Raw genomic sequence first — 25,715 nt, 5'->3', positions numbered from 1 at the left:
TTGGAAGAGTCCTACACTTTTTCTGTAACAACTTGTTCGCATAAGTATCTATGTAAATTGAAGGGTTTGAAATAAGTTTATAAAGCAGTCAGAATGCCCTTCGGTTCTTTCTCGAATTTGAAATTTAAAACCAATCAACACGTCATCCATGTCGGTGGTCATTTCGTCCCAAAATACTTGTGGCCTTCAAGCTTCTTGTCATGGAGATGACTAGGTCATTAGGGCATGTCTTCTGTACCCCCGCAGACCGAGCCTCTCAACTTCAATTCGGTAAACTACACAACATTCTATTACTTCAAAAGCAAGTTTTATTTACATGGTAAAATGTAACCTAAACGAGCTTTCATCAGATATTGACAAATTGAACATTGTTAAGCAATTAACCCCTCTCTAAATTACTTTATTACTAGTCAACTGATAAGACCTGCGATGAAATTTTCTTAAAATTAACTTAATGGGGACAGTTATGGCTGCACCACCATTATGGGTCATGTTTAAATTATAAAAGTTCAAAAGTACTTCACTTAAAAGGCCATCTAGACAGTTAAATCCTTTAACTTGGTAATATAAATCAGTTGCTGTAAATTCTCTGGGATCAGAAGCAAAGGACAAAGAAAAAAAAATTATATTGACAAAAAGGTACAAAATCCTAAAAAAAAAAAAAAAAAAAAAGAAATGTTCGCACATGAAACTCAACTTTGAAATCAAAACGGTCAACTCAAAGCTAGCTTTTCAACATCAAACAAAGCAGAAATGGACTTTTCACACTCACACGTGCTTGTCACATGAGGGAAAGAGCTCAATTAAGATAAACCAATTTTGCACCAGCTGACCACCAAACTGTACTGGCCCCAAATGTTTTGTAATGTGTGTCCCGATAGAAAGCTGAGTGGTTGTGCAGTCACATAAGCAGCCAAAACAGAGATGTGTAAATAAGCAGATGGTGGTTGAACATGGACGAGTTGCCCCTGGGTTCCATCGAGTCTCATTTCTTCTCTTTTGGTGGAGGTCTGAGGAAGGGTAGAAAATGAAACATGAAAAAAATGGTCAATTCAGATATAATTTGGCAATGCCCCTGAGCTTTTGTAGCAGTAATAAAGTGGCATATACAAGTTGCTATTTCTGTGGTTGAGGACTTGTTCTCAAATAGTATCTATAGTTGTAAAAAAAATATGTTCACCCTTTAGAATTACCCAAAGATCCTACAAACAGCAAAACAGTTTAATACCACACAATCAAATAGTACTCGGCAGCATCTAGGCACTCTTAACTTCAGATATTTTTTTGAGGAGGACAAGTGGCTTCCTCCCTGATGTCCTATGATGGGATCCATTCTTGTTTACGGTTTTAAAAGAGATATTCGCATGTCTTAAACTGACACTAATTGACAATTGACTCATTGAGCATTCCATGCAGTGGTCTTCCCTTCATCTTTACAGAATGGCCCAATGACGTAGAATAAAAACTGGACTGCGCAACAGGTCCCCCTTTCACGTGGTAATTCGGCTTCAACTTCTGGTCATGGCAAAACATTGGCTCAGCAACCTTTTTTAGGCTGAGGACTACTTCGTGAGCACCTATCGTATGAAGGGCTAAGTGACCTGTTGGCGGCAAATTTCAGACTCAGTTCATTACACGCACATAAAATTTTGTTTCAATTTACTGTAGTAAATGACATTACAAGTATTAAAAAAAAATTCATACAAGCAAGTCAGATTCAGAATTTAAAGCACAAATAATAGTAACAATTTGTGGCCTATGGTATTTTTAGAACATACCTCTCGGGGACCTTATATGGTCCTCGCAGGCTACCGGTCACCCTAACCCTAACCGTTTGTGACCCCTGCTTTAGGTACTATTTCACGTGAAAGTTGACGTCCTTTGACATCCTTATAATTGTAAATTGTGAAACATATCAAGTTTAATTGGAATACGTTAGGTTTAGCTTTTGTGTTGGCTGTCAAAACCGTGCAGGAAGTCGCAAACAAGTAACTTTTTCCCGGTAAGTGTGTTTCATCTTAACCTTCATAATTAATTATGTATTTATCGCATCGTTTTCCAGAACAATGTGTGTATGTTTACCATACTTTTTGCCCTAACTGGAAGTCAGAGCCTGTTGACCATGACGGAACCAATGATGGATGCAGAGTGTGCAATCCAGTTTTTATTCTACGTCATTGGGATGGCCATCCTTGTGGCGTGTAGCAACAGTGCTGAACTTTCTCCAAAGGCATGGTTTACACCAGGCAATTCCTCTTAAGACTAGAAAACTTTAAACTAGTGTTTTGTGTCAGGGAGTTTCTCTGCCCATGACTTGGCAGTTAAGCTGTGTAAAGAGCAGTTACGTTCAACCAATGGAAACACCATGTTCAAGCTAAAGCGCTAAAACCAGTCACTCACGTTTGAAAAATGTACAGGTGTGGTCAGTCATGCTTGCAGATAAAGTTGCGGGTGTGATTAGGGATGGAATCTTAAGACCTTAAAATAACTTACTGGATTAATATAACATAAGTGTAAATTAAAAATAAAATAACTAAAATGGAAAAAAAAAAATTCCAAACTCAGAAATGATCATTTCTAATTTCAGCTGATATTAGTAAAATGTGATATAAGAGGCCCTGTAGCTCAGTGGTTAGAGCACTGGTTTGGTAAACCAGGGGTTGTGGGTTCGTATCCCACTGGGGCCTCCACTCCCTGAGAAGGGTTGCGTCAGGAAGGGCATCCGGCGTAAAAATTGTGCCAAATATATATGTGCGTTCATCTGAGATGACACGCTGTGGCGACCCCGAAAGGGACAAGCTGAAAGAAACTTACTATTAGTAAAATGTGATATAAAACCGTATTTAAATTTTTTCATCAATAAAAATTCTTGATCTGACAAACTTTATCAGAAGTAAAGTTAAATGCACTGGCTTGTCAAGGAATAAACGCGAACGGTCTGTACCCGCAATGTTTTGAAAATGCTGAAAGTTTAGTTCAACATAATCGGCGTTAGTGGCAATAAGCTAGCGATACATTGTAACAAACATTCCTGTTGGCAATTGTGATGTATTGTTATAATCTAGCGTGATTTACAGTGGTATCTATTGTCAATTCATTGATGAAAGCTAGCAGTAGATGATTATTTCTTCATAAAGCATGTAGAAGGGAAACATTTTCAACTTCAAGATAACGCAGTACCACAGGGGAAAATGACCATTCGCATTTAGATATATGGACAGACTAGTCTAACGTTAGAATTTAGATCAAGTCAAAGTAAATAGTCTCATACTTATTATAGTTAGATACTGAAACATTACCTGTGTTATATCCTAGAAATGTTTTCAGTGTAACTGAATTTCCTTTGGCGAGGCTTGTGATGCTGATGACTTTCAACGTAAATGCGCTCGCAGTACGTGAAGAAGCTCCGAACATGCGCTTTTGGCCTAACTTCCAAACATGCTCAGCACGGTTAACTTGCATTTCCTGTTTCCGGGTGAATACTGATTGTTTAGGAGCAGGCTTGTTTTGTTAACATTTATGAAATAAACACAAATTAATGTCAAGACAACCTAAAATAAGCGACGTCTTTCAAGATCTATTTTACGGGTGTGATTTTTCGTGCTCGACTGTGCAGATTTAGAAGTATGATGGCGCGCGGGCACAAAAGCGCTCTTTAAATGTGAGTGACTGCTAAAGGCTACGCATTGGTAAATCCAGACTGGTGTTAGCCGCACAGCCAGCATTAGGGTGAAGTGAAAAGCAACCATAACGATAGACCAGGAAATACTGTATAAAACATCTATATAGCAAAATATTCATTTGATATTCATACTTGATGAGAATATTATACTTGATTGGTCCACCAGATGGCGGTGATAAACTCAGTTGCCAAGAAAATGTCTGTAATGATGTTGATTGGCCCTCCATATGCAAAGTACTTGAGAGAGAAGCAGTATGCTGGTCATGTACCTGTAGATGCCCACCACCACAGCATGGTCTCTTTCATAGGGCTCCAGTGTGAGCTGTTCCTGTGGTTTCATATTCTCTGAAGTCATCTTTTTCACTTCTGAGGCAAACACAGCCTCTGGAGCAGCAGTTGAGTCTATACAGTTAGCCTGTTTTGCATAAAGTTGAAAAAAGTCCAAGTATCAGGGTGGTTTGACATTCTACTGTTAACTTAAAACTCCAAAGACCTTAGAATTTCATCAGGCACAGCCTCCTGAAAAAGTCAGCATCACCCACATTTAACCAGTAATTGTTAGCAAGAAAAGCCTTGCAAATGCACGTAGTTTAAAAATTGTACCCAACTTCACACATTTCTACCAGTCCACAACACACATGACAGGAAAGGGTTTTCTATCTTTTATCTATTACAAACAACAATATTCAATGTTGAGAAGTTAATAACTGTAGGCGGTTATCAGTGTACCTTAATGGAGATAACAAAGTGTCCTCCATTCTTCAGGAAGTTGTGAGCATTCAAAGCAACGATTCTAGTCTGGTCTGGCTGGGCTACATCTGCAAAAATTACATCCACCATCCCTAAAAAGGAACACACCGTAAAAGAAAAAAAAAACATACTGGTTTAAAAAAAAAAAAAAAAAAAGCAGCCACAGCAGTTACACGGTAGCACAGCACTAACAAGGCGGGTTAAAAAAAAAAAAAAACACCTAAATCACTGAGACGCAACAGTAACACAGCAGCAACACGCTACCACAGTGCTAACGCTAGCGCAGCGTTAACAGGCCGGGTAATAAATAAATAAATAAATAAATAAAAAATACCAATAAAAGTCAATTCCTTGGCACAGATATTCCACCGGTCTCACTCTTACCTTTTCCTCTCGAGTGCCCCCTTGCGGGCATTAGAAAAAAATGCACAAATTAGCTGCATCACCGCATAACCCGCAGGGTTGAAAGCATGTGAAAAAAGTTGCGGCTTATAGGGCAGAAATTACGGTACTTTATTTTATTTTTTTTCGTGATACAAAACTACATGCTATCAATGAGGGTGTAGTGTGAAAGCAATGGAATAGTCTACCAAAGTGCAGACAGCAAGAGGGTGGCAACTTGAGTAAAATCCCAAACATTTTATAGACATAAAAATGGTAAGGTGAGGGAGGGGGGGGGGGGTTGTTGAAAGGAAAATTGTTAGTTGACAAAATCTTGAACAAAAAAATAAAAAATATACTTACAGACAAATGTCTTTAGGTTATATACAGGTTAATAGCGAGATAGCAAAGTGTACTTACCAACCAACATTCTGTATTTGTGTGGGTGACGAGCATCTTCAATGATGGGAATAATGTTGGTGCGTTTCTTAGCCACATTAAGAAGATCCCGACCTGACCTGTGAGAAAATTCAACTGCATATACCAGCCCTTCCTGAAACACAATATGTTGTATGGTTATATTGAAGTGATGACTCCAGCAACACCAGTGCATCGGGCCATGTGTCGAGCTCATTGAGGAACCTCGTGTCTGTGCGTACGTCACTTTTAACAAAAAGTCACATGACTGACAGCTACGTAATTGGTCGCGCAAAAATGCCTAAATATGTATATATGTGAAACTTGGGGCACATCTGCATTCATGCCAAACGGAGGAGGAAAATTCAATTGATATTTTTCTATCCATATTTTCAATTTGTGTCACTTTGTGGTTACAATGGAGCCATCAAGAAAAAGGAAAGTTTCTGCAGTCTGGGAGTATTTTCATTTGACAACACAAATAAGGATAATGATTCTCGTTTCCACTTTGTCCTTTTCATTCAAGCTGATCATATTCTGAAAAACTCCGATGTAGATGAAATGTCGCTCTTCTCTGAAGAGCTATTATATGCAAATAAAAGTACTTCAATGTCCAGACTACAGAGCTTGACATGAGAACTAAGATTCTGGCAATACACCAGTCATCGAGTCAGCTATGTTGTAATTATCACTAAAACCATTCACTGTGATATGGATCGATGCCGTGTCAATTGCTCAAAGATGCCAAGGGACACAGTGCTTTCCCTCACACCCCACCCATCCCCCATGGTGAAATACGTATGTACTTCTGTGTATAAATTTCACTGACTAAATGTGCACTACAAGAGCTACATCTTTTGTTCAGAATCAGCTACTTATCACAGGTAACAGAACTTCTCATTCATTTGGGCAACACCGGTCCACTTTTTTTTTTCTTTTTTAAAATAATTTTACTTGTCAGACGCAAATCTTCAACGGGAAAGCAAGATTCTTTTGTCATGCTGGGATATTATAATTTGCACCTTTACAAGATGGCAAAGAGATTATGTCCGGCCTCTTCTTCCTTACCATGTGAAAAAAAAAAAGTTCTCCAAAGCAAGTGAACTGGTGTCTAAGAATCAAGATCTCCTAAACCCAACATGCTCCAAAAACGTCTCTCACTCAGAATGTGTAACCCCATCTTGTCCCCTTATAAACAAGTCCATAGGCACTCCAATGTCCACAAGCACAACAATGTTGGAAATAATTTGCGCACAAAAGATTTTCATTTATACTTTCTTGCAACAAAAAGTTTCTTAAAAATTATGCATTTGGAATATTATATATAGTCTTTTTTAAGTTGCATTCAAATCAATTGAGATACACCCACCTCTCATTCATTCAGTAAGCATTTAAATTAATCATGTCCACTCTCTCCAGTGATTAAATACACCCACATGATCCACCCAGCCTGCAATTATTTTCTAAGTCCACCAGATGTCACAATGAAGCAACACATAAAGCACCAACATGTTGCGTCGACAATTAAGTATGCCACTGCTTCACGACATACCATTTACTCATCACTTGTACACATGAAGCCATAAGTTTACAAATATTGTACAAAAACGTATTTCATTTTTTTTGTCTCACTGTCTGAAGTCAAATCAGACTTAACCTCATGTTTCAGGTCAGTCAGGACCACCAAAATATTTTTGTTAAATGGCATATTAATTAATTTCTTTGAGAACCATTTTCTTCTAGGTCAAAAGTATACATACACAAAAAGTACCATGACTTTAAAGAACACGGGGAAGCCCAGATAATCAGGTCATGTTAGGGAGTGCCTGATAGGTTGAATCAGTCTTTTTTTTTTTTTTTTTTTTTTTTTAAACTTTGAGCCAAGGCACCCTTTTTACTATTCCAAAAAAATCCCATGAAACACCACCAGCAGAAAATGTAAAAATGAATTTCTGCCACCTGTATGAACAGTATACAGTCGTTCTCACCATAGCATAGTGAATAAAAAAAAAACATTTAATAATCATATTTTACTCACTCACTGTGACACATGAGCCTGTTTATACAAAAAGAGCTGATATTCTGACAGGAATCAATGAAAAACATATACAAAGCTTTTCCTCAACAGGTGTGTCTAAGGTTTTACTTTTTATAGTAGTCAGGCTTGAAAAGGTCACTTCACAGAAATTATGTAGTGGAAAATGGGAACAATATCAAAATAACTGTGTGACAGAACAGTTGCCAACCAAAAACTGTTCAAAGGTATATCAGCAAAGCTTAGTTACAATATCTTGTCTTAGTTTAGTTAGTTCCTCCTGTTCAGTTATGTCCTTTCCACCAACTGACGCTGAACTGTATGGGTCTCTAACCCAGCCAAGGAATTGAATGGAGGCTGACGAAAAATGGCAACTCCAAATGTTTATGTTTCACTATTATCTCACAGAATACTGCTGTGTGGACATTTTGCCATTGCTTGGCAGGTATGAACATTAAGATTTTCATTTTCCACGTTGTTTCCAGAGTTGCAGCTTTGAGCGGAATCCATGTATCTGTGCTTATAAGCAGGTTTTCATTTCAGCCTTGCATACGTGTGTTCATTTCATTCAGATGTTGAAACATGTAAGCCAGGTATGCATAACATTCATCAATTGCAAGCTATTTTGCGTAATCGGACCTCTCATTTGTCAGAAACACGAGCCAGTACCTTGCTACAAGAGAACCACCAGACCCCCGTACAAAACAATCAGGCTTTATGTTCCACGCCAATTTCCTCACATAAAGATGCAAATATGACACTTTTCATGGGTCATGACTTTAAAAAGGTAACCATGCGCACAGCAATCTTTTTAAAAATATAACATATAAAAATATAAAAAATATAAATACAGATAATTCCCAATTTTTATAAAGCGTTTTCTTTTGGAAGTATATGTTTGGAATGATAGAGGGACATTGTGTCTTGTTGCTCAGTTTAGAGGATGGCTGGTTTGTACTGTGCGTGACAAAAGAGGATATTTCTTTTTACCTTGCACTGAGTTACTTAGAATTTGCCGCAAACTAAAGCGGATTATGCATAGAAATTAAACTTAAATCGTATTGTTTGTATTTTATATACTTTACTTTTTCAAAAGGCTGCTATTTTATGATTAAAGAAGGTTACGTTTTAATTGCAGACTCATTTATCATATCTCAAAAATAATGCGCAAATTTTTCAAAAAATATTTTCAAAAAGTTAAGAGGGCATTATATTTAGATATGGATAAAAATAAAAAAATAATCACATTGTATAGTTGTATACAGGTACATAGTGGTTAAAAAAAAGGTATACATACATTTCGATGATATTCGATGTCTTATGTTACACATTTATATTTATTACAGTAATGAGTGCCCCCAACCTGAACTCTCTGACGTCCTCTGGGAGCTTGCATTTTACGATAGCTAGCGTAGCATGTTTGATGATACTAGACTAAAGATTAGAAACTACTGCCCGTGAGTTTGTTTGAACTTAAACCAAAAAAAAAAAAAAAAAAGACAACTACAACGGCTAGTTTTGCAGCTGCTTTTAAAAGAAATTTGTCATGACTCGTGCCAATGACGCTGGCAACCCGGAAGTAGCGCGGCAGTCCGAAACTACGATAGCTTGCCTCAATGGCTTCAGGTTGCTCTCGAAGCAATGTGAGCTCAAACTATGGACTATCTTCATTGGCACATTAAAAAATAAATATATAAATAAGACAGGAGAGTGCACACAATTGAAATGCTCGCTTTTTTTTGTGTCATTACCCTCGTTTCTACATAGTTTGAGGTCAGGTTGTTTTGATAGCCACCTGCCGCCATAAGAAAGCTATGGCGTCAGGTGGGTGAGAGGCTGCGCTGCGGAACCATAACTCTTGGGATTCAGAAAATGTTTCCCCACGAACGCCATGGATGGCACAGAGGATGACATGCTGTGGGATCAAAATAGGATCACTGTTTATGAATTCAGGAGGCACTAGAACTGGACCAAGTCACCAAAGGTAGCTACGATGGATGTTTTTCAGATTGGAGATGTTGCTTTTGAAGTATTGGCCAAGGATGTGTAACGTAGAGGATAAACTGCACTATGCACAAATATTTAATGCAAAAAATGTTTACGTCAAACAGTGTTCAATATTTAAGACTGTAATATGCATTATCAAGGGTATTAATAAAATGTTATGCCATCATTGAGCATTTATTTTAGTTGGTTGAGGGATTCTGTTCTGACAATTACAGGGACCAGGACAAGCATGCCCTTTGCCTGTCCCGAGATTATATTACGGCTACATCAGCACGTGCACAATGATTATCAATAATTGATTGTTGTACGGATAGGTTTTTTGAAAAACAATTCATGTACAAACCTAACAAAATATAAATACAGATAATTCCCAATATTTTGAACATATGGGTAGCAGCAAATTGGTGGTGCGCATTGTAGATTGTTACAAGGGTTTTCCTGATTTTTTTTAGGTCAACTTTGGGGGTGCACATTATACTGTACTTCAGGATGCATTATACTTGCGAAATTACAGTACATGCAATCGTAGCCTATTCATTTGTGCCTGATTTTGGGCTGCCAAACCCTGGGCTAATGCCTTGAAAAGGGCACAACATCCATTTTATATACATGTTTTGATTCAAGGAAAGACGGTAAACAGTCAAATGTTAAAGAGCCCAAGAGAGTTGTCACCCCTGCAAGGTAGCAACTAATCTGTTCAACCATCTGGAGAATGTTAAAAAAAAAAAAAATGACAAAAATGCTGGACAAAACCTCTGATTCTCTCGACCAATTTCTCCAGAGAAATTAAAAAAAATTAAACATCTGTCAGGGAGAGGTTTACTAAAGTCCAATGTGTGGCCGCAACACGCATCTGTGTACGTTGGAGAAGACAATTTTTTTTTTGACACATTGTTCTCAAATAACCCAACTTAGCATTATAAATACTTCATGGGAATTTGAGATTGAGAAGAACAATTACTACCTGAAATTAGGTGATCGCTACACAGTCGTCTGTATTTGGTTGTGCACCATCCATCGCGTTTAATTGCCGAAATCCATCAATCTTTTCCCGTCTTTTCAGCTGGTATTCTATAGAATGACCTCTTTGAATATGTCTTGTCTGTTGTAACAACCAACAGCACAAGTCTTGGGCATTGTGAATATTCTGCTCCGGTTCAATCTCCCCCTACACTGTCGAGCAGCTCTTTTTGACTGGCAATATGGAGGCGTGGAAATGGTGATTGCATTCTGTAACAGCATAATTTATTACCTGTTGGTACATGTAAAGGTCAAGTGTCATGCCTATAAACATGAAAAATACATAACATTATTCACTTCAATGTCTATACGAAAAAGTAAATATGAGCGGAGAGCGCGTCATCCATACGCAAGTTGCGGAAGTCTCATTCGACATTCAAGTGGTAGCCATATTGGCTACATCTTCTGTCCGTGGCGTCACACTGGAACATTCGCCATAGAAAACACACTGTGTCACCAATTATGGGAGACTAACAACAGAGTTATTAGGATTTTTCCCACACCCCTTCTGACACAGAAGCTCTTTTTGTAGAACATCTCACAACTGAGTGAAGTGACCGGGGTAATATTACCCTATCATTTCGAGCCATATTTAGATGATATGCGGATCATGGCCAAACTGCATGCAGCCAAACGACCACCTTGCGGGTGACGAACAACAGTGTCTCGCGGCCACGAACTATGACGATGACACCCGCGACCAATGACAAGGCAGCCAAACCACCTCCCCGTCCAATCCACCTCCGCGGCCAAACTGCCACCCCGTCTGATCCACCTCGCAACGGTGATAAACACCAACGTCCGCAAACGACGACGATGGCGTGGCTAAACCACCTCCCCATCCGATCCACTTTTGCAGCGGCGTTAAACAATGCCGCCCGCAGCCGCGAGCGACAACGACACACGGGGCCAAACTGCCTCCCCATCCGATCCAACTTCGCGGCAGAGATGAGCCACTGCGGACTAGTGCTGCGACGAGCCACCCTAACCGCCGATCACAACTTTGGCTGGGGTGGCACATCGACAATTTAACAACCCTGATTTACAAATTACGTCTCCATCCCAACAATTTTTTTTTTGTAGCTATATACACACCTACCTGTCATTTGGAACCCACAAAGCTCTCATGGTTTGCACCCGTGCAATCAATTTTTCATGACGCAATGGGTCTTTTGTAAGTATGAAGAGCAAATCCATCCTCCCAAGTGTTCAGGCAATATCCAGCAATACAACCAGCCGACATTTTGACTAACACAAAGGAACAAAGAGCTACCTTCCCGCAGGTTAAACTAATAAAAACATACGAGCCCGCTTGAGTGCGCTACTATCCTGTACGTCACTTCCTGCTTCTTCTCGAAAACAAATCCCTCGAGAGGATTTTCATGGCGGGATTTACAAAAACCCATATACGTAAAAATCATGTTTTGTGGTGAAAAACGGATGGGTCCATACCAGCTGCCATTTTTTCACTGATAACATACTAAAAATCGTGCATTTTATGACAGTGGACCTTTAAAATCCTTGAGTAAATATTAGCCATTGTTTATTTTTAGCGTTTTATTTTACAATGAAAAATATGTTTGTTGAAAAGTAGTGTAACAAAAATAGTGGCATTCCATAAAAAAAGAACAATTGTGATTACAATATTGATCAAAATAATAGCAATTATTATTTTGCCATAATCGCTCAGCGGTATTCGGCTGTGTCATTGTGTGTGCAGCTCGCCTTAGGAGTCCTACTTAAATCCTGAGTAATTAATTACATGACAGATGTTTTCATGTAAAAAAAAAATGCTAAGAAATCACTTCATGTTAATACTTATAGCGTTTTTTACACAAAGAGCAAAACACGTCAGTCACTGCGATTTGACGGCTGCAATTCCGCCCGCACACCATCGCAAATCTGAAGTCGAGCACGAAAAATCACGGGCATAAAATTTGTTATGAGTAGAAATACATAGACATTCTCTGCGCACATAACCAATCCAGCGCAGTGAACCACAGCCTGACTTTTTTTTTTTTTTTTAAACAAGGAACAAGGAACACGGTCTCCTGCTAGCTTACCCGACTCCTGCCCCACTTTGGCTCTTAAAGGGGTACGCTCATAATTACAAACATCATCCACCCACACAGTCTGGGCAACATAGAGCAAACAGATTTAGACATGCTGCTTGTGTTTACTCTTGATAATACTGGTAAAAGTATTTTTTTTAAAAAAAGTGCTGTTGCTTCAATGAATCGGGGTAATGTGAATAATAGAAGAAAAAGTGGCGAAACTGGACGAGATTTTCTCAGAGAGAAAAAAAAAAAAAAAAGTCTGGTTGAAGCCAAAGTAGAAAGTACAGGATGAGATGGTGTATAATGTTAAAATTCCACCTTGGCACAGCCTGATCGAGGATGAAAGCACAGACAATACAATGCACAAAAACCTAACTCTGTATTTTAAATATAAAAGGGAACATAATATAAGCTTAAAACTGTTTGGGAGCATCATTCAGCTTTCAACGTGCATTGCTAAAGATACTCTGCAAGCAATAATTCAGTTTTACACCAAGAAAAACAGACAGGGATATGATTGTGGGTTAAAAAAAAAAAAATGAAACAAAGTTGCAAGTGACCTTTCACATTTATAGTTCATAGTTGACTTGGTTTAGTAGTCATTGTATTTTTTGTTTGTTGACATTTTCATTTTAAGTTTGCAAAAAGACAATTGTTCTTAAAATGTTCTGATGGGAATGTAAATTCTGTAATATGAATCTTTGAATGAGCCATGTAACTCCAATGGATGACACTGATTTGACTACAGTGCATACGTCTAATGTTGCTCACATTGGTCAAAGCGGGCACTCATGGCCTTAGTGTGTTTGCTCAGGCGTAAAAAATTAGAAGGAACATTGGTCTTGACATGTGAAAGTTCGGAAGTGATGCCAAAAGCATATGTTCCAAGCTGCTTCACGTAATGTGAGTGCATTTACTTTGAAAGTCGGCAACACCATGAGCCTTGCCAAAGGAAATTCAGTTACACTGAAAACATTTCTGGGATATAACACAGGTAATATTTCAGTATCTTCTTCTTTTCCTTTCGGCTTGTGCCGTTAGGGATCGCCACAGTGTGTCATCTTTTTCCATCTTAGCCTATCTTCTGCATCTTCCTCTCTAACCCCAATTGCCCTCATGTCTTCCTTCACCACATCCATAAACCTTTTTGGTCTTCCTCTCGCTCTTTTGCCTGGCAGCTCCATCCTCAGCACCCTTCCACCAATATACTCACTCTCTCGCCTCTGAACATGTCCAAACCATTGAAGTCTTCTCTCTCGAATCTTATCTCCAAAATATCCAACTTTGGCTGTCCCTCTAATGAGCTCATTTCTAAATCTATCCAACCTGCTGACTCCAAAAGAGAACCTCAACATCTTCATTTCTGCTACCTCCAGTTCTGCTTCCTGTTGTTTCTTCAGTGCCACAGTCTCTAATCCATACATCATGGCCGGCCTCACCACTGTTTTGTAAACTTTGCCCTTCGTCCTAGCAGAGACACTTCTGTCACATAATACACCAGACACCTTCCGCCAGCTGTTCCAACCTGCTTGGACTCGTTTCTTCACTTCCTTACCACACTCACCATTGCTCTGGATTGTTGACCCTAAATATTTGAAGTCCCCCACCCTTGCTATCTCTTCTCACTGTAGCCTCACTCTTCCCCCTCCACCTCTCTCATTCCCACACATATATTCTGTGGGTAATATTTCAGTATCTAATCTATAATAAATATGAGATTGTGATTTACTTTGACTTGGTTTAAATTCTAATGTTAGACTAGCAGCCTGTCCACATATCTAAAAGTGAACAGTCCTTTTCACCCGTGGTACCGCATTATCTTGAAGCTGAAAACTTTCCCCCTCTACATGCTTTTGGAAGCTAGAGATCATCTACTGCTAGCTTTCAATGGATTGACAGACACCGCTGTAAATTACAGTAGATTATAACATCATGATGAAATAAAATGATTTGATTATATGAATAGTATTGAAATTGAATGTCTATAGACTTCTTTAAAAATCTCTGTCTTAGTGCAATGTGAAATTATGATTACGGTATTAGGCAACAACTACATACTCTGGTATAACAACTAAGTTATTTTAAGATCTTAGGATTCCATCCCTAATCACTCCCGCAACTTTATCTGCAGGCATGACTCGTGGACCACACTCGTAACTTTCTATCTGCGGCCATGACTGACCACACCCGTACATTTTTCAAATGTGACTGACACGTGAACATTCTATTCATTATTGTGGATAATTCAACCAACATTTATTGATCTTTGTGTTGCAACAATGTGATGGAGGGGTATCACTCACCGGACCAACAATGTCAGAGACATGAGACACTGTTGTACCAGAAGCAGCCCCCAGGTACATGACTTTCGCTCCAGGTTTGATGTGGATCTGGTCAACTCCTCCTAAAATTGCTGCTGCCAGCTTAGAACGGAATGGATTCCATGCTCTATATTCAATCTTGGTCTCCCCCTCCTAATGAAAAGTAAACACTAATAATGCAGATGTAACGTAGATTAGGATACTGCAACAGTAGTGGGAACAATGCCCTTCAGTCTGACCTCAACACTCATCCTCTTCTCTCCATAAACAGATTCCCCAACAACCATGTTCTTGGTCACCAGAGCATCCTCCTTCCCCCTGCAGATAAACACTCCTATAGGAGGAAAACAATTGTCAACAACATTGAGCTAAAAAAGCGTCTTATAGAATTTGCAATGGGGAAAATCACTTTATGGATGCAAACACAATTTTGCAGCGGTGCTGCAATTACAATGCAAAAACTATTCCAAGGTTTGATGCGTTACAGCAACAGCTGATATAGCAGGAGTTTGATATGTGCCAAATACATTTATGAAAAGTATTAAAAAGCACTAAGGCAAAAATGAAAATCCTGAAGTGTGCATGTAAATGCACAAATAGCCAGGGGTGGCCAACACGCGCTCTTGAGCCGCATGCGGCTCTTTGTCTTCTTTAGTGCGGCTCTCGTGAAGGCACGAAAGCATATTGAAGTTTTGTTTATGAGTGTGCGCACGCACCCATGGGCTTTGCTTGAGTTCATTACAGTAGTTGCAAGCGAGCATTGCTTGCATTTATTACGGCAATTGTGTGCGCGCATTGCTTGAGTTTATTACAGTTACGTTATTGTGACAACAAGCTCAGTGTATGTCTGTGCGTGCGCACGTCGCTGTAAGAGTAAGATGGGACTGCTCATCGGGTGGGTGAGAAGGAGAAAAAAAAAAGCGGGATGGCGACCGGAAAAGAGTGGCTTTACTGTTCACCCCACCCTACTCAGCTGTGCAACGAGAGAAGGAAGAGTTAACCCAAAGCAGGATGACCTCGGCACGGAGAAGAGAGCTGCGTCTCCCGACGAAAGTGACATGACCACAGCAGGAAAGGTTAGCGTGGTATTTTCACAATCTTGGCTTTCACACAATGAAAATAGATTGAAGTTCCCCAGTTGGATGATGATCTTTGGAGAAAATAATTGTCCATTTCTCTCTCAAAATGCCAGGAAAGATGCAGAGTTGAAGGAAAATATGTGAATGAACACAGGACATTTATACCAGAGCGGGAGAGTTCTTTTTTTTTTTATTTTTTTGGAGGGGTGGCAACCCCCAACCACTGCCTTTTGTTTCAGACGTCTATCGCATTTCACAGCTCCAAATCTTCATTTGAGCTCACTCCACGCAAACACTGTCCTGGAATCCCAGTCATAAGTTAGTCACTATGAAAAAAATATGACAGAAAATCAGATGCAGTCTACAAAAAACGAAACATCCAGAGATTAATGCTTCCATCATATCAAGTGACTTGGAAATTGGAAGAGCCAAAAAGTCATACAGTGAAGGGTAACTGATTTAAAAAATGCCTCAATGATGTCACTGAAATCTTTGTGTCCTAAAAACAAAAATTTAATTATGTCAGACCAACAACTCCAACACATTATTGTAACAGAGAATATCAGACCTGAGCATGGCTTCTTCTTTCGGCTTATCCCGTAAGGGCTCACCACAGCATGTCATCTTTTTCCATCTAAGCCTATCTCGTACATCCTCCTCTCTAACACCCACTGTCCTTATGTGCTCCCCCACATCCATCAACCTTTTCTTTGGCCTTCCTCTCACTCGTTTACCTGGTAGCTCCATCCTCAGCATCCTTCTACCAATATACTCACTGTCGCCCCTGAGCACGTCCAAACCATCGTAATCTGCTCTCTCTAACCTTGTCTCCAAAACATCCAAATTTGGCTGTCTCTCTAATGAGCTCATTTCTAATCCTATCCAACCTGTTCACACCAAGCGAGAACCTCAGTATCTTCATTTCTGTTACCTCAAGTTCCGCTTCCTGTTCTTTCTTCAGGGCCACCCTCTCTAATCCGTACATCATGGCCGGCCTCACCGCTGTTTTATAAACTTTGCCCTTCTTGCAGTGGATACTCTTCTGTCACACCAGAGACCTTCCGCTAACTGTTCCATCCCGCTTGGACCCGTTTCTTCACTTTATCCTTACCACACTCACCATTGCTCTGTATTGTTGACCCCAAGTATTTGAAGTCGTCCACCCTCGCGATCTTTTCTCCGTGGAGCTTTACTCCCCCCCCACCCCATAATTCAGCACATATATTCTGTTTTACTTTGGCTAATCTTCATTCATCTCCTTTCCAGTACGTACCTCCATTTTTCTAATTGTTCCTCCGCCTGTTCTCTGCTTTCACTGTAGATCACAATATCATCTGCGAACATCATGGTCCAAGGGGATTCCAGTCCTACCTCATCTGTCAGCCTATCCATTACTACAGCAAACAGGAAGGCGCTTAGCGCGGAACCCTGATGCAGTCCGACTTCCACCTAAAATTCTTCAAACAGAGGACTGAAGAGAGGCGAAACGAATACATTGAGATGCGACGTAAGGCTAGAGATGAATATGGACTTTCGTGAAAATGCCTGAAAATACATATGAGCACGAGGGGGGGTGGCGGGGGGTCTGGGGAAAGTTTTGAAAAAAATGGATGGATGTGGTGCATTCTGGCGATATCTGAACAAAATTCAGACAAAAATTGAAAGTAAAATTTCTAAGTCCTGACCAACAAAACAAAAATGGGCAGAAGTTCCCCAAGGGCCAAGCCCAGATTATTTAAAATATACTTAAAATGTGAAAATATGCCAGTTTATCTAAAGACAAATGAATTAAGTGAACTGTTCAGTAAAAAGACACCTAAAATTGTCCTTTTCCCCACGTTATACATATTATAGATATAGAATATACTCGAAAATATATCCTAGAATTTCTACACCGTACAGCAAAACAAGTTAAAGAAGTTGATCTGTAGTAATTACTATTAACGTTTAAAGGTCAAGTGTCATCAAACGGATGATTTTTGGTATATTATTAATGAAAAACCGACAGCCAATATGTTCCCATGTGTTTTTTCACCACAAAACATGATTTTGACGTATACAGGTTTTTGTAACTCCCGCCATGAAAATCATTTCAGGGATTCGTTTTCGAGAAGGAAATGACGTAAAGGACAGCGGCGCCCCCTCATGGACTCGTTTGTTTCTATTAGTTTTACCTCCGGGAATGTAGCTCATTGTTCCTTCATGTTAGCCAAAATGCCGGCTCATTGCATTGCTGGACATTGCTTGAACACTCGGGAGAATGGAATTACCCTTCATAAGTTTGAAAGAGACCCTGTTCGTTGTGAAAAATTGATTGCACGGGTGCAGTGGACGAGAGCTTTGTGGGTTCCAAATGACAGGCAGGTGTGTATACAGCTCCAAAAAAAATAATAGTTTGGGGCGGACCACGTAATCGGTCTCTCTCATAACGTAGCAAAAGATCCGCGTATGAAATGTGTCGATGTGCGCGTCGCCCAGCCAACAAGGTCTCGATAGTGTTCATCGCGTACTGCTGCGACTTTGAACATACCCCTAAAAGCAACATAGCTCGGCTCCATCTCCTCCTTATATGCCACCACAGGCACCGAACCTCGGCCACACCGGCTGCGGCGCCGCGTTCGGCGGTCACAGCTTCTGCGAAGGCTGGGCGTCGGGATTTCCGACAGGGGTGTCTCTGAAGAACCCAGCCGAGAATGCGTTACTCAGTCGCGTGCTCGACTGTGACAAAAGCAGCACCGCTTGGCTCTCATTAACCACACCGGCCGGCTTTGATGAGCCACGATGGCTCATCTCTGCCACGGAAGTGGATCGGATGGGATGCGGTTTGGCCGTGATCAGATATCATCTGAATATGGCTCGAAACAATAATGTAATATTGCCCTGAGGGATCGAAACAGTGTAATATTGCCCCGGTAACTTCCCTCGGTTGTGTGGTGTTGTCCTTTTCGAAAAGAGCTTCGGTCTCAGAAGGGGCGTCGGAAAAATGCGAATATCTCTGTTGTTCGGCTTCCATAGTAGCAGGCACTGCGCGTTTTCAATGACGGGAGTGACGATGATGTCAAGGACAGAGGACGCGACTAATATGGCGACCACTTGGATGTCGAGGGACAGTCAATTGCGCAACTTTGTGCATGGATGATGCCCTCTCCGCTCACCCCCCCCCCCTATAGACATGGAAGTGAATACTGTTATATGTATTTTTCATTACAATATTTTAGAATGTTTATAGGGATGTCAGTCCCACTTTAAGCCTCAAACTTGTTACGTTGTGTTGTACTGATACACTCGACCACATTGCTCACTATCTTAGATAAAGATCTGGTAATACTAATAGTATAATCAGTTCCCTTTAATATTTTGAAATACACACACACACACACACACACACACACACACATTTGAAAAATGTACAGGTGTGGTCGCAGATAAAGTTGCGGGTATGATTAGGGATGGCCTTAAAATAACTTACTGGATTAATATAACTGTAAATTAAAAACAAACATACAAAACTAAACTAGAAAACTAAAATTTAAAACTCAGAAATGATCATTTCCAATGTCAACTGATATTAGTAGAACGTGATATAAAACGGTATTTAAAAATTTTCATTAAAAATTCTTGATCTGAAACTTTCTGAAGAAAACCTAAATGCACCGGCCTGTCAAGCAATAAACACGAACCGTCTATACTCGCAATATTTTGAAAATGCTGAAAATTTAGTTCAACATAATCGGCGTTCGTGGCAACAAGCTGGCGATACATTGGAACAAACATTCCTGTCGGCAATCGTGATGTATTGTTGGCGGGGGGACTTCTGTAAATAGGAGACCAGCTTGCTAGAATGCGCCTTAATGTGCATGCGCTCGACGTATTGGCCACACCCGAATCAAGCGACAATATGGATGATAGTCTCACTTTTTTTTTTTTTTTTTTTTTACGCCATCACATTGCCTTGCGATCGACGTAATGAGCACCCCTGGTGCAACTGAATTTCCTTTGGCTCATGATGTTGACTTTCGACGTAAATGCGCTCGCATGACGTGAAGCAGTTCTGAACATGCGCTTTCGTACACGTAAATTAATGTCAAGACCACACAAAATAAGCAACATCTTGAGAGAATGCGAGGAGAGGGGCGCTACTGTTATCAGTGTTAGTGCCTTAACATGGCTACGCTCACGAAAGCAAAACAACTCAAATGCATGTTTGTTCAATGTTTTCAACTAACAATTTTTCAATTTTCCGGAGCAATTTTCATGAAAATTTAAAAATCCAGAATTCCGGAGGACTTTCATCACTACGTAAGGCAAAGGTAGAGGTGGAAAAGGCTAAACCAGAAGCATAGGACAACATGTACAACAGGTTGGACACAAAAGAAGGAGAAAAGGATCGCTACAGGTTGGCCAGACAGAAGGATAGAAATGGGAAGGATTGACTGGTGTCAGTAGTGTGTAAATAGATGGAAAGAATACTTCGAGAAGTTGATGAATGAAGTGAGTGAGAGACAAAGAAAAGTAGGAGAGGCAAGTGTGAAGCACCAGGAAGTGGCAACAATTAGTAGGGGGGAAGTTAGAAATGCACTCGAAAAGGAGGAAAAATGGAAAGGTGATGACATACCTGTGGAGGTATGCAAGCAATTTGGAGAGGTGGCTGCGGAGTTTTTGACCAACTTATTCAACAGAATATTGGCAGGCGAGAATATGCCTGAAGAATGGAGGAAAAGTGTGCTCATTTCCATTTTTAAGAACAAATGCGATTTTCAGAGCTGTGGAAACAATAGAGGAATAAAGTTGATGAGCCACACAATGAAGTTTTGGGAAAGTGTAGTGGCGGCTAGACTCAGGAAAGAAGTATCTGCGAGAAACAGTATGGTTTCATGCTTAGAAAGAGTACCACAGATGCATTATTTGCCTTGAGGATGCTAGTGGAAAAATACAGAGAAGGTCAGAAGGAGCTACATTGTGTCTTTGTGGATCTAGAGAAACCCTAAGGCAGAGTACAAAAAGTGGAACTGTGGTACTGCATGCGAAAGTCTGGGGTAGCAGAAAAATATGTTACGCATGTGATTTGACTGAATGAAAAGACTGAAAAATAGCTGGGGGCGCAAGCATGATCAAAGGATGATCACCAATTTTAACGTGCAAGTTTTATAAATTGTAATATGATTGAAATCCATCTAGTACATCTATAAATAAATGCTATTCTGTTTTCAAAATGAACACAATATGATCATTCATTATTTAGGTGCATACGTTTACCCCCAAAAATTACAAATTGAAATACAAATTAAACTAGGTAAACTACTGAACCTAAATTGAAATCAGATTTGCATCATGGCACGCAAGCACGCTTTCACAGCGTGTATATCATATCCATTCAAAAACGTTTTAATTTCTTGCTTTTGTAAATGATTGAAACGCATGAATTTGAAAACAATTCTGAATGTCATGTTTCGTTATCAGTAAATAATACAGACTTTTTTACAAGTAATTGCTTCTGAACTCTCACCTCTTCAACCCTGTTTCAGTGGATCTTGCCTCTCAATATCGGTTGTAGTGGATGTGAACAAGATATGAAGTCCGTAAGGTTTGTTGGCCTTGGGTTGACAACATCCGAACGTACCAGCTATAGAAAAGTTTGTTTTCCTAGCCTCCAGTTGTTTGACGTCTTTTTGTTGTTCCGCGTGAACTTCCAATGCCTTGAAACCTCTTGATCCATGGTCAGTAGTATCCTTACATCACGTGCCTTCTTTCCGACTGTATCGACGATTTCTCGTTCCATCCAATCCCATTAGAACTTATTTTTGCCATATCTATCAATTTCTTTCAATCGAGAAGAGTCTTTCCTCTCAAGCACCGCCACGTGCAAATGGCCCCATAAAATGCCTCGTATACAACAATTGGTCATCATTGGTCAGGAGGAAAACATTCGACCAGTCAATAACACGTATCAAATTTTCCACCTCGCTTGTAAAAGTCGGATCAGAAAGTGTAGATTCTGGCATGGATTATAGTCGGAATATTGCAGAATTTATTTATTTTTTCTCTATGCAATTTAAAAAGACGGAATTCCACCTATAAACGGAAAAATCACATGCCTGAATACAGGACATGTATGACGGCAGCAGAAATGGGTTACGTGTGCCGTAGGTGTGACAGAACAAATTAAGGTGGAGGTGGGACTGCATCAGGGATCAGCTCTGAGCCCCTTCCTGTTTGCTGTGGTAATGGATAGGGTGACCGGTGAGGTTAGACTGGAATCCCCTTGGATCATGATGCTCGCAGATGATATCATGATATGCAGTGAAAGCAAGGAGCAGGTGGAGGAACAATTAGAAAGATGTAGGCATGCATTGGAAAGGAGAGGATTGAAGATTAGCCGAAGTAAAACAGAATATATGTGCATGAATGAGAGGGGTGAAGGGGGAAGAATGAGGCTGCAAGGAGAACAGATAGAGGGTGGATGACTTCAAATACTTAGGATCAACAATCCAGAGCAATGGTGAGTGTGGTAAGGAAGTGAAGAAACGGGTCCAACCGGGGTGGAACAGTTGGGGGGAGGTGAGGGTGAGGTGAAGTGGTGAGGCCGGCCATGATGTACAGATTAGAGACGGTGGCACTGAAGAAACAACAGGAAGCAGAACTGGAGGTACCAGAAGTGAAGATGCTGTGGTTCTCGCTTGGAGTGAGCAGGTTGCATAGGATTAGAAAGGAGTTCATTAGAGAGACAGCCAAAGTTGGATGTTTCGCAGGCAAGGTTCGAGAGAGCAAACTTCGATGGTTTGGACATGTCCAGAGGCAAGAGAGGGACTACATTGGTAGAAGGGTGCTGTGGATGGAGATGCCAGGCAAAAGAGCGAGAGGAAGACCAAAGAGAAGGTTGATGGATGTTGTGAGGAAAGACATTCGGGTAGTTGGGATTAGAAAGGAAGATGAAGAAGATAGCTTTAGAAGGAAAAAGATTACAAGCTGTGGCGACCCCTAACAGGACAAGCCGAAAGGAAGATGGTGAGTTTGAAATTACATTTAACTGTTTTGAGATCACTGTGGTATATTTACAATTTAAACTATTAATATAAGTAATTACAATATTGGATGGGGAGGGGTGATTTACTCACATTTTTCTGGCTATTCTCAGCAAGGCTTGGTCCTTATCTTTTTGTAATAGCGGGAGATTACTGTACATTGGTTGTACACATCCATCACATTGTTTTGTGGTAGATGAAAGCAAATAATGCGCATAAATTTTGTCTTGTGAAAATAAAATCCTCTTATCATAATGTTGAGACATTGGACGCATTCTTTTACCATACCACTTTTGAAAAAGAATATAATAGTTGAAAATCATGTTTTTATAGGCTTGTGATTTCAAAACAAGTTAGCAATCAATGTATTGTGCATGTAATTATGAGTTGATACTTCATACATAGCATAACAAAGTGAATTTGACAACTGTTCTAGGCGTACTGTATTATTTTTGTACGTACGTTTCTTTCGGCTTGTCCCTTTCGGGGTCGCCACAGCGTGTCATCTCAGATGAACGCACATATATGTTTGGCACAATTTTTACGCCGGATGCCCTTCCTGACGCAACCCTTCTCTGGGAGTGGAGGTCCCAGTGAGATACGAACCCACAAACCCTTGGTTTACCAAACCAGTGCTCTAACCACTGAGCTACGGGGCCTCCACTGTGTCTTTGTAATAAAGACAAAACTAAACACCGTCAATAGCCATGCCAGAACCAATGACTGTACTGAGTACGTTTACAGGGTTATTGGAGAAATTAACAAGGAAAATCAGCTATTCATATCAACACCAGTAGCATAAATATTAATCCTAAATAAAAAACTGAGAATGACCTTCATGCCTGTGTGGCTCCACCAAAACTCTCTTCCCTGCTCCAAAACCTCCTCGGCCACCCCTTCCTCCTCTTCCTCTTGGGGTACCCCTGCCTCCTCCTCGGCCCCTGAATCCTCCGCCATCTGGAGATCTAAATCCACCTTGGGGAAACAAAATTATATCTGTTGTCTATTTTGTCAGGACCAAAATATACACTGTTTTCTGTAAAAAAAAAAAAAAAAAAAAAGGAAAAAAGATTTGCAGTTGACAAAGGTTTTAGTTTACCCTCTAAGAAGGCCAAAGAAATGGTTGAATGTCAAAATTTAACAACCATATGTACAATTCTACACTCGTCAGTTTCTGGATTCACATTTACATTCATTGATTTTAGTGAACAGAAAATGTACATTTTGAAATTCCAGATTTCTCGAGTCTTACCCCTTCCTCTCAATCCTCCTCGCCCTCCGCGGTCACTAAATCCACCACGTCCTCCTCGTGCACCAAAGCCTCCTCTGCCACCACCCCCTCTGGGACTAAACCCTGAATAAGGAGCAGAGAGTGTGGGATATCACCAGAAATCACATACAGTATTTGCATTTGGATCGTGTTTCAAAAGTGCAAAAGGCAACATTTGTACATGACCATATAAATAAAACATACTGTGCTGTATACACACATTGTCATGTGACAAAATAAATGAATAAGAAAATGGATGTAACTTTTGTTACATTTTTTTTCTTAAATGTGTGCCTTTGCAATGGATAACATGAATTTAATTGACTTTCTGAAATAAAAATCAGGTCACAAAAGTACCTCTATCGAAACTATTTAGGTTCAGTTCTCATCTTGAGTTACGTATTAAGAACCAAAATCTCTTCAACACCAAGGTTGTGTGTTCTGTAACCAAGTTAGTTGAGAATGCGGCACATTGTAAAGGCACCACACATTTGTATCGATCCACAACGCTATTACGAAGAGATACAGCTCCTCATAGTACTGTTCATTTGCAACTTTAACACTAACGTAAAGATATAACGTGCAAGCGTATTTGAGTGTTCCGACTAGTATTGATGAGCAGTGCAACACGTGAGTGGCGGCATAATCATGGCGGAGCAATAATTAACAACCTACCGGCCCCAAAATCGTGTACAATTTCTCAAGTACAAGGAATCGTGGCTTACAAATAAAAACAATAACTGCATTGAAACATCTTGTGTATTTTTTTTTTAATCCTTCAGTAAGCTTGTCGGATCGCAGAGCCACGTGTAACTTCACGTTCGGACAGCATTTACACCCAGATTTCTAATAGTATCAAGCTCCAAAATGCAATTTCCCACACCTGGCTTCATGTTGCTTTATACGTTGACAGAATCGAATGAACGCCGAAGCCTTGTGCGTCTTCTTCCCCAGTACTTCAGCGAGCAGAGCTTGTAAACCTCAGCCACGTGTGCTGTACAACGACACCGGAACAAAAGCAACACTTTTTCCGTCGCTGAAATTCTTCTTCTGTTTTTCTAAATATCTGGTTTATTGGCTTTGTGAGTCGTTATCGCCCCCTCGTGGTTCTTATTTTTTACAAACTCATGAGGGGAAAAAAACATGTAACAGGATTTTGTAATTTGATTTAAAAAAAATAGGGCAGCACAGCGGATCAGCTGGAAAGCGTTGGCCTCACAGTTCTGACGTCCCGGGTTCAATTCCAGATGCGCCTGTGTGGAGTTTGCATGTTCTCCCCGTGCCTCCGCGGATTTCCTCCGTGCACTCCAGTTTCCTCCCACATCACAAAAACATGCAACATTAATTGGAGACTCTAAATTCTCCCTATGTGTGATTGTGAGCGCAGCTGTTGTCTGTCTTCATGTGCCCAGCAATTGGGTGGCAACCAGTTGAATGTGTACCCTGCCTCCTGCCTGATGACAGCTGGGATAGGCTCCAGCACTCCTGCAACCCTTGTGAGGATAAACGGATCAGAAAATGGATGGATGGATTTTCAAACTTAATCTAATTTTAATCCAATATTAACAATACCAAGAGTAAATGTGTAGTTAAATTACAGTTAATTTTGTCAATTTCCATGATTACAATTTTCGTTACATTTGAAAAATAGCTGCAAAAACTTTTTTTTCACTT

At 40.2% G+C, this 25,715-nt stretch overlaps 1 protein-coding gene across 1 annotated transcript; it reads right to left on the bottom strand.

Annotated features, from left to right (window-relative positions):
- Positions 1 to 313: 313 nt before the first annotated feature.
- On the bottom strand, positions 314 to 25,091 carry fbl (fibrillarin). Its single transcript, XM_061821072.1, has 9 exons — positions 24,925 to 25,091; positions 24,024 to 24,125; positions 23,606 to 23,746; positions 14,910 to 15,004; positions 14,653 to 14,823; positions 5,234 to 5,366; positions 4,412 to 4,524; positions 3,952 to 4,097; positions 314 to 1,010 (listed from the first exon to the last, which is right to left on the bottom strand). Exons 1-9 carry the CDS (start codon positions 24,932 to 24,934, stop codon positions 986 to 988), a joined length of 936 nt encoding a protein of 311 aa, XP_061677056.1. The 5' UTR covers positions 24,935 to 25,091; the 3' UTR covers positions 314 to 985.
- Between the last annotated feature and the right edge of the window lie 624 nt (positions 25,092 to 25,715).

The sequence above is a fragment of the Syngnathoides biaculeatus genome, chromosome 5 (genome assembly GCF_019802595.1).
Source record: "Syngnathoides biaculeatus isolate LvHL_M chromosome 5, ASM1980259v1, whole genome shotgun sequence".
In the NCBI taxonomy this organism is placed as follows: domain Eukaryota; kingdom Metazoa; phylum Chordata; class Actinopteri; order Syngnathiformes; family Syngnathidae; genus Syngnathoides; species Syngnathoides biaculeatus.
This window is presented reverse-complemented; position numbering and strand designations above follow the sequence as displayed.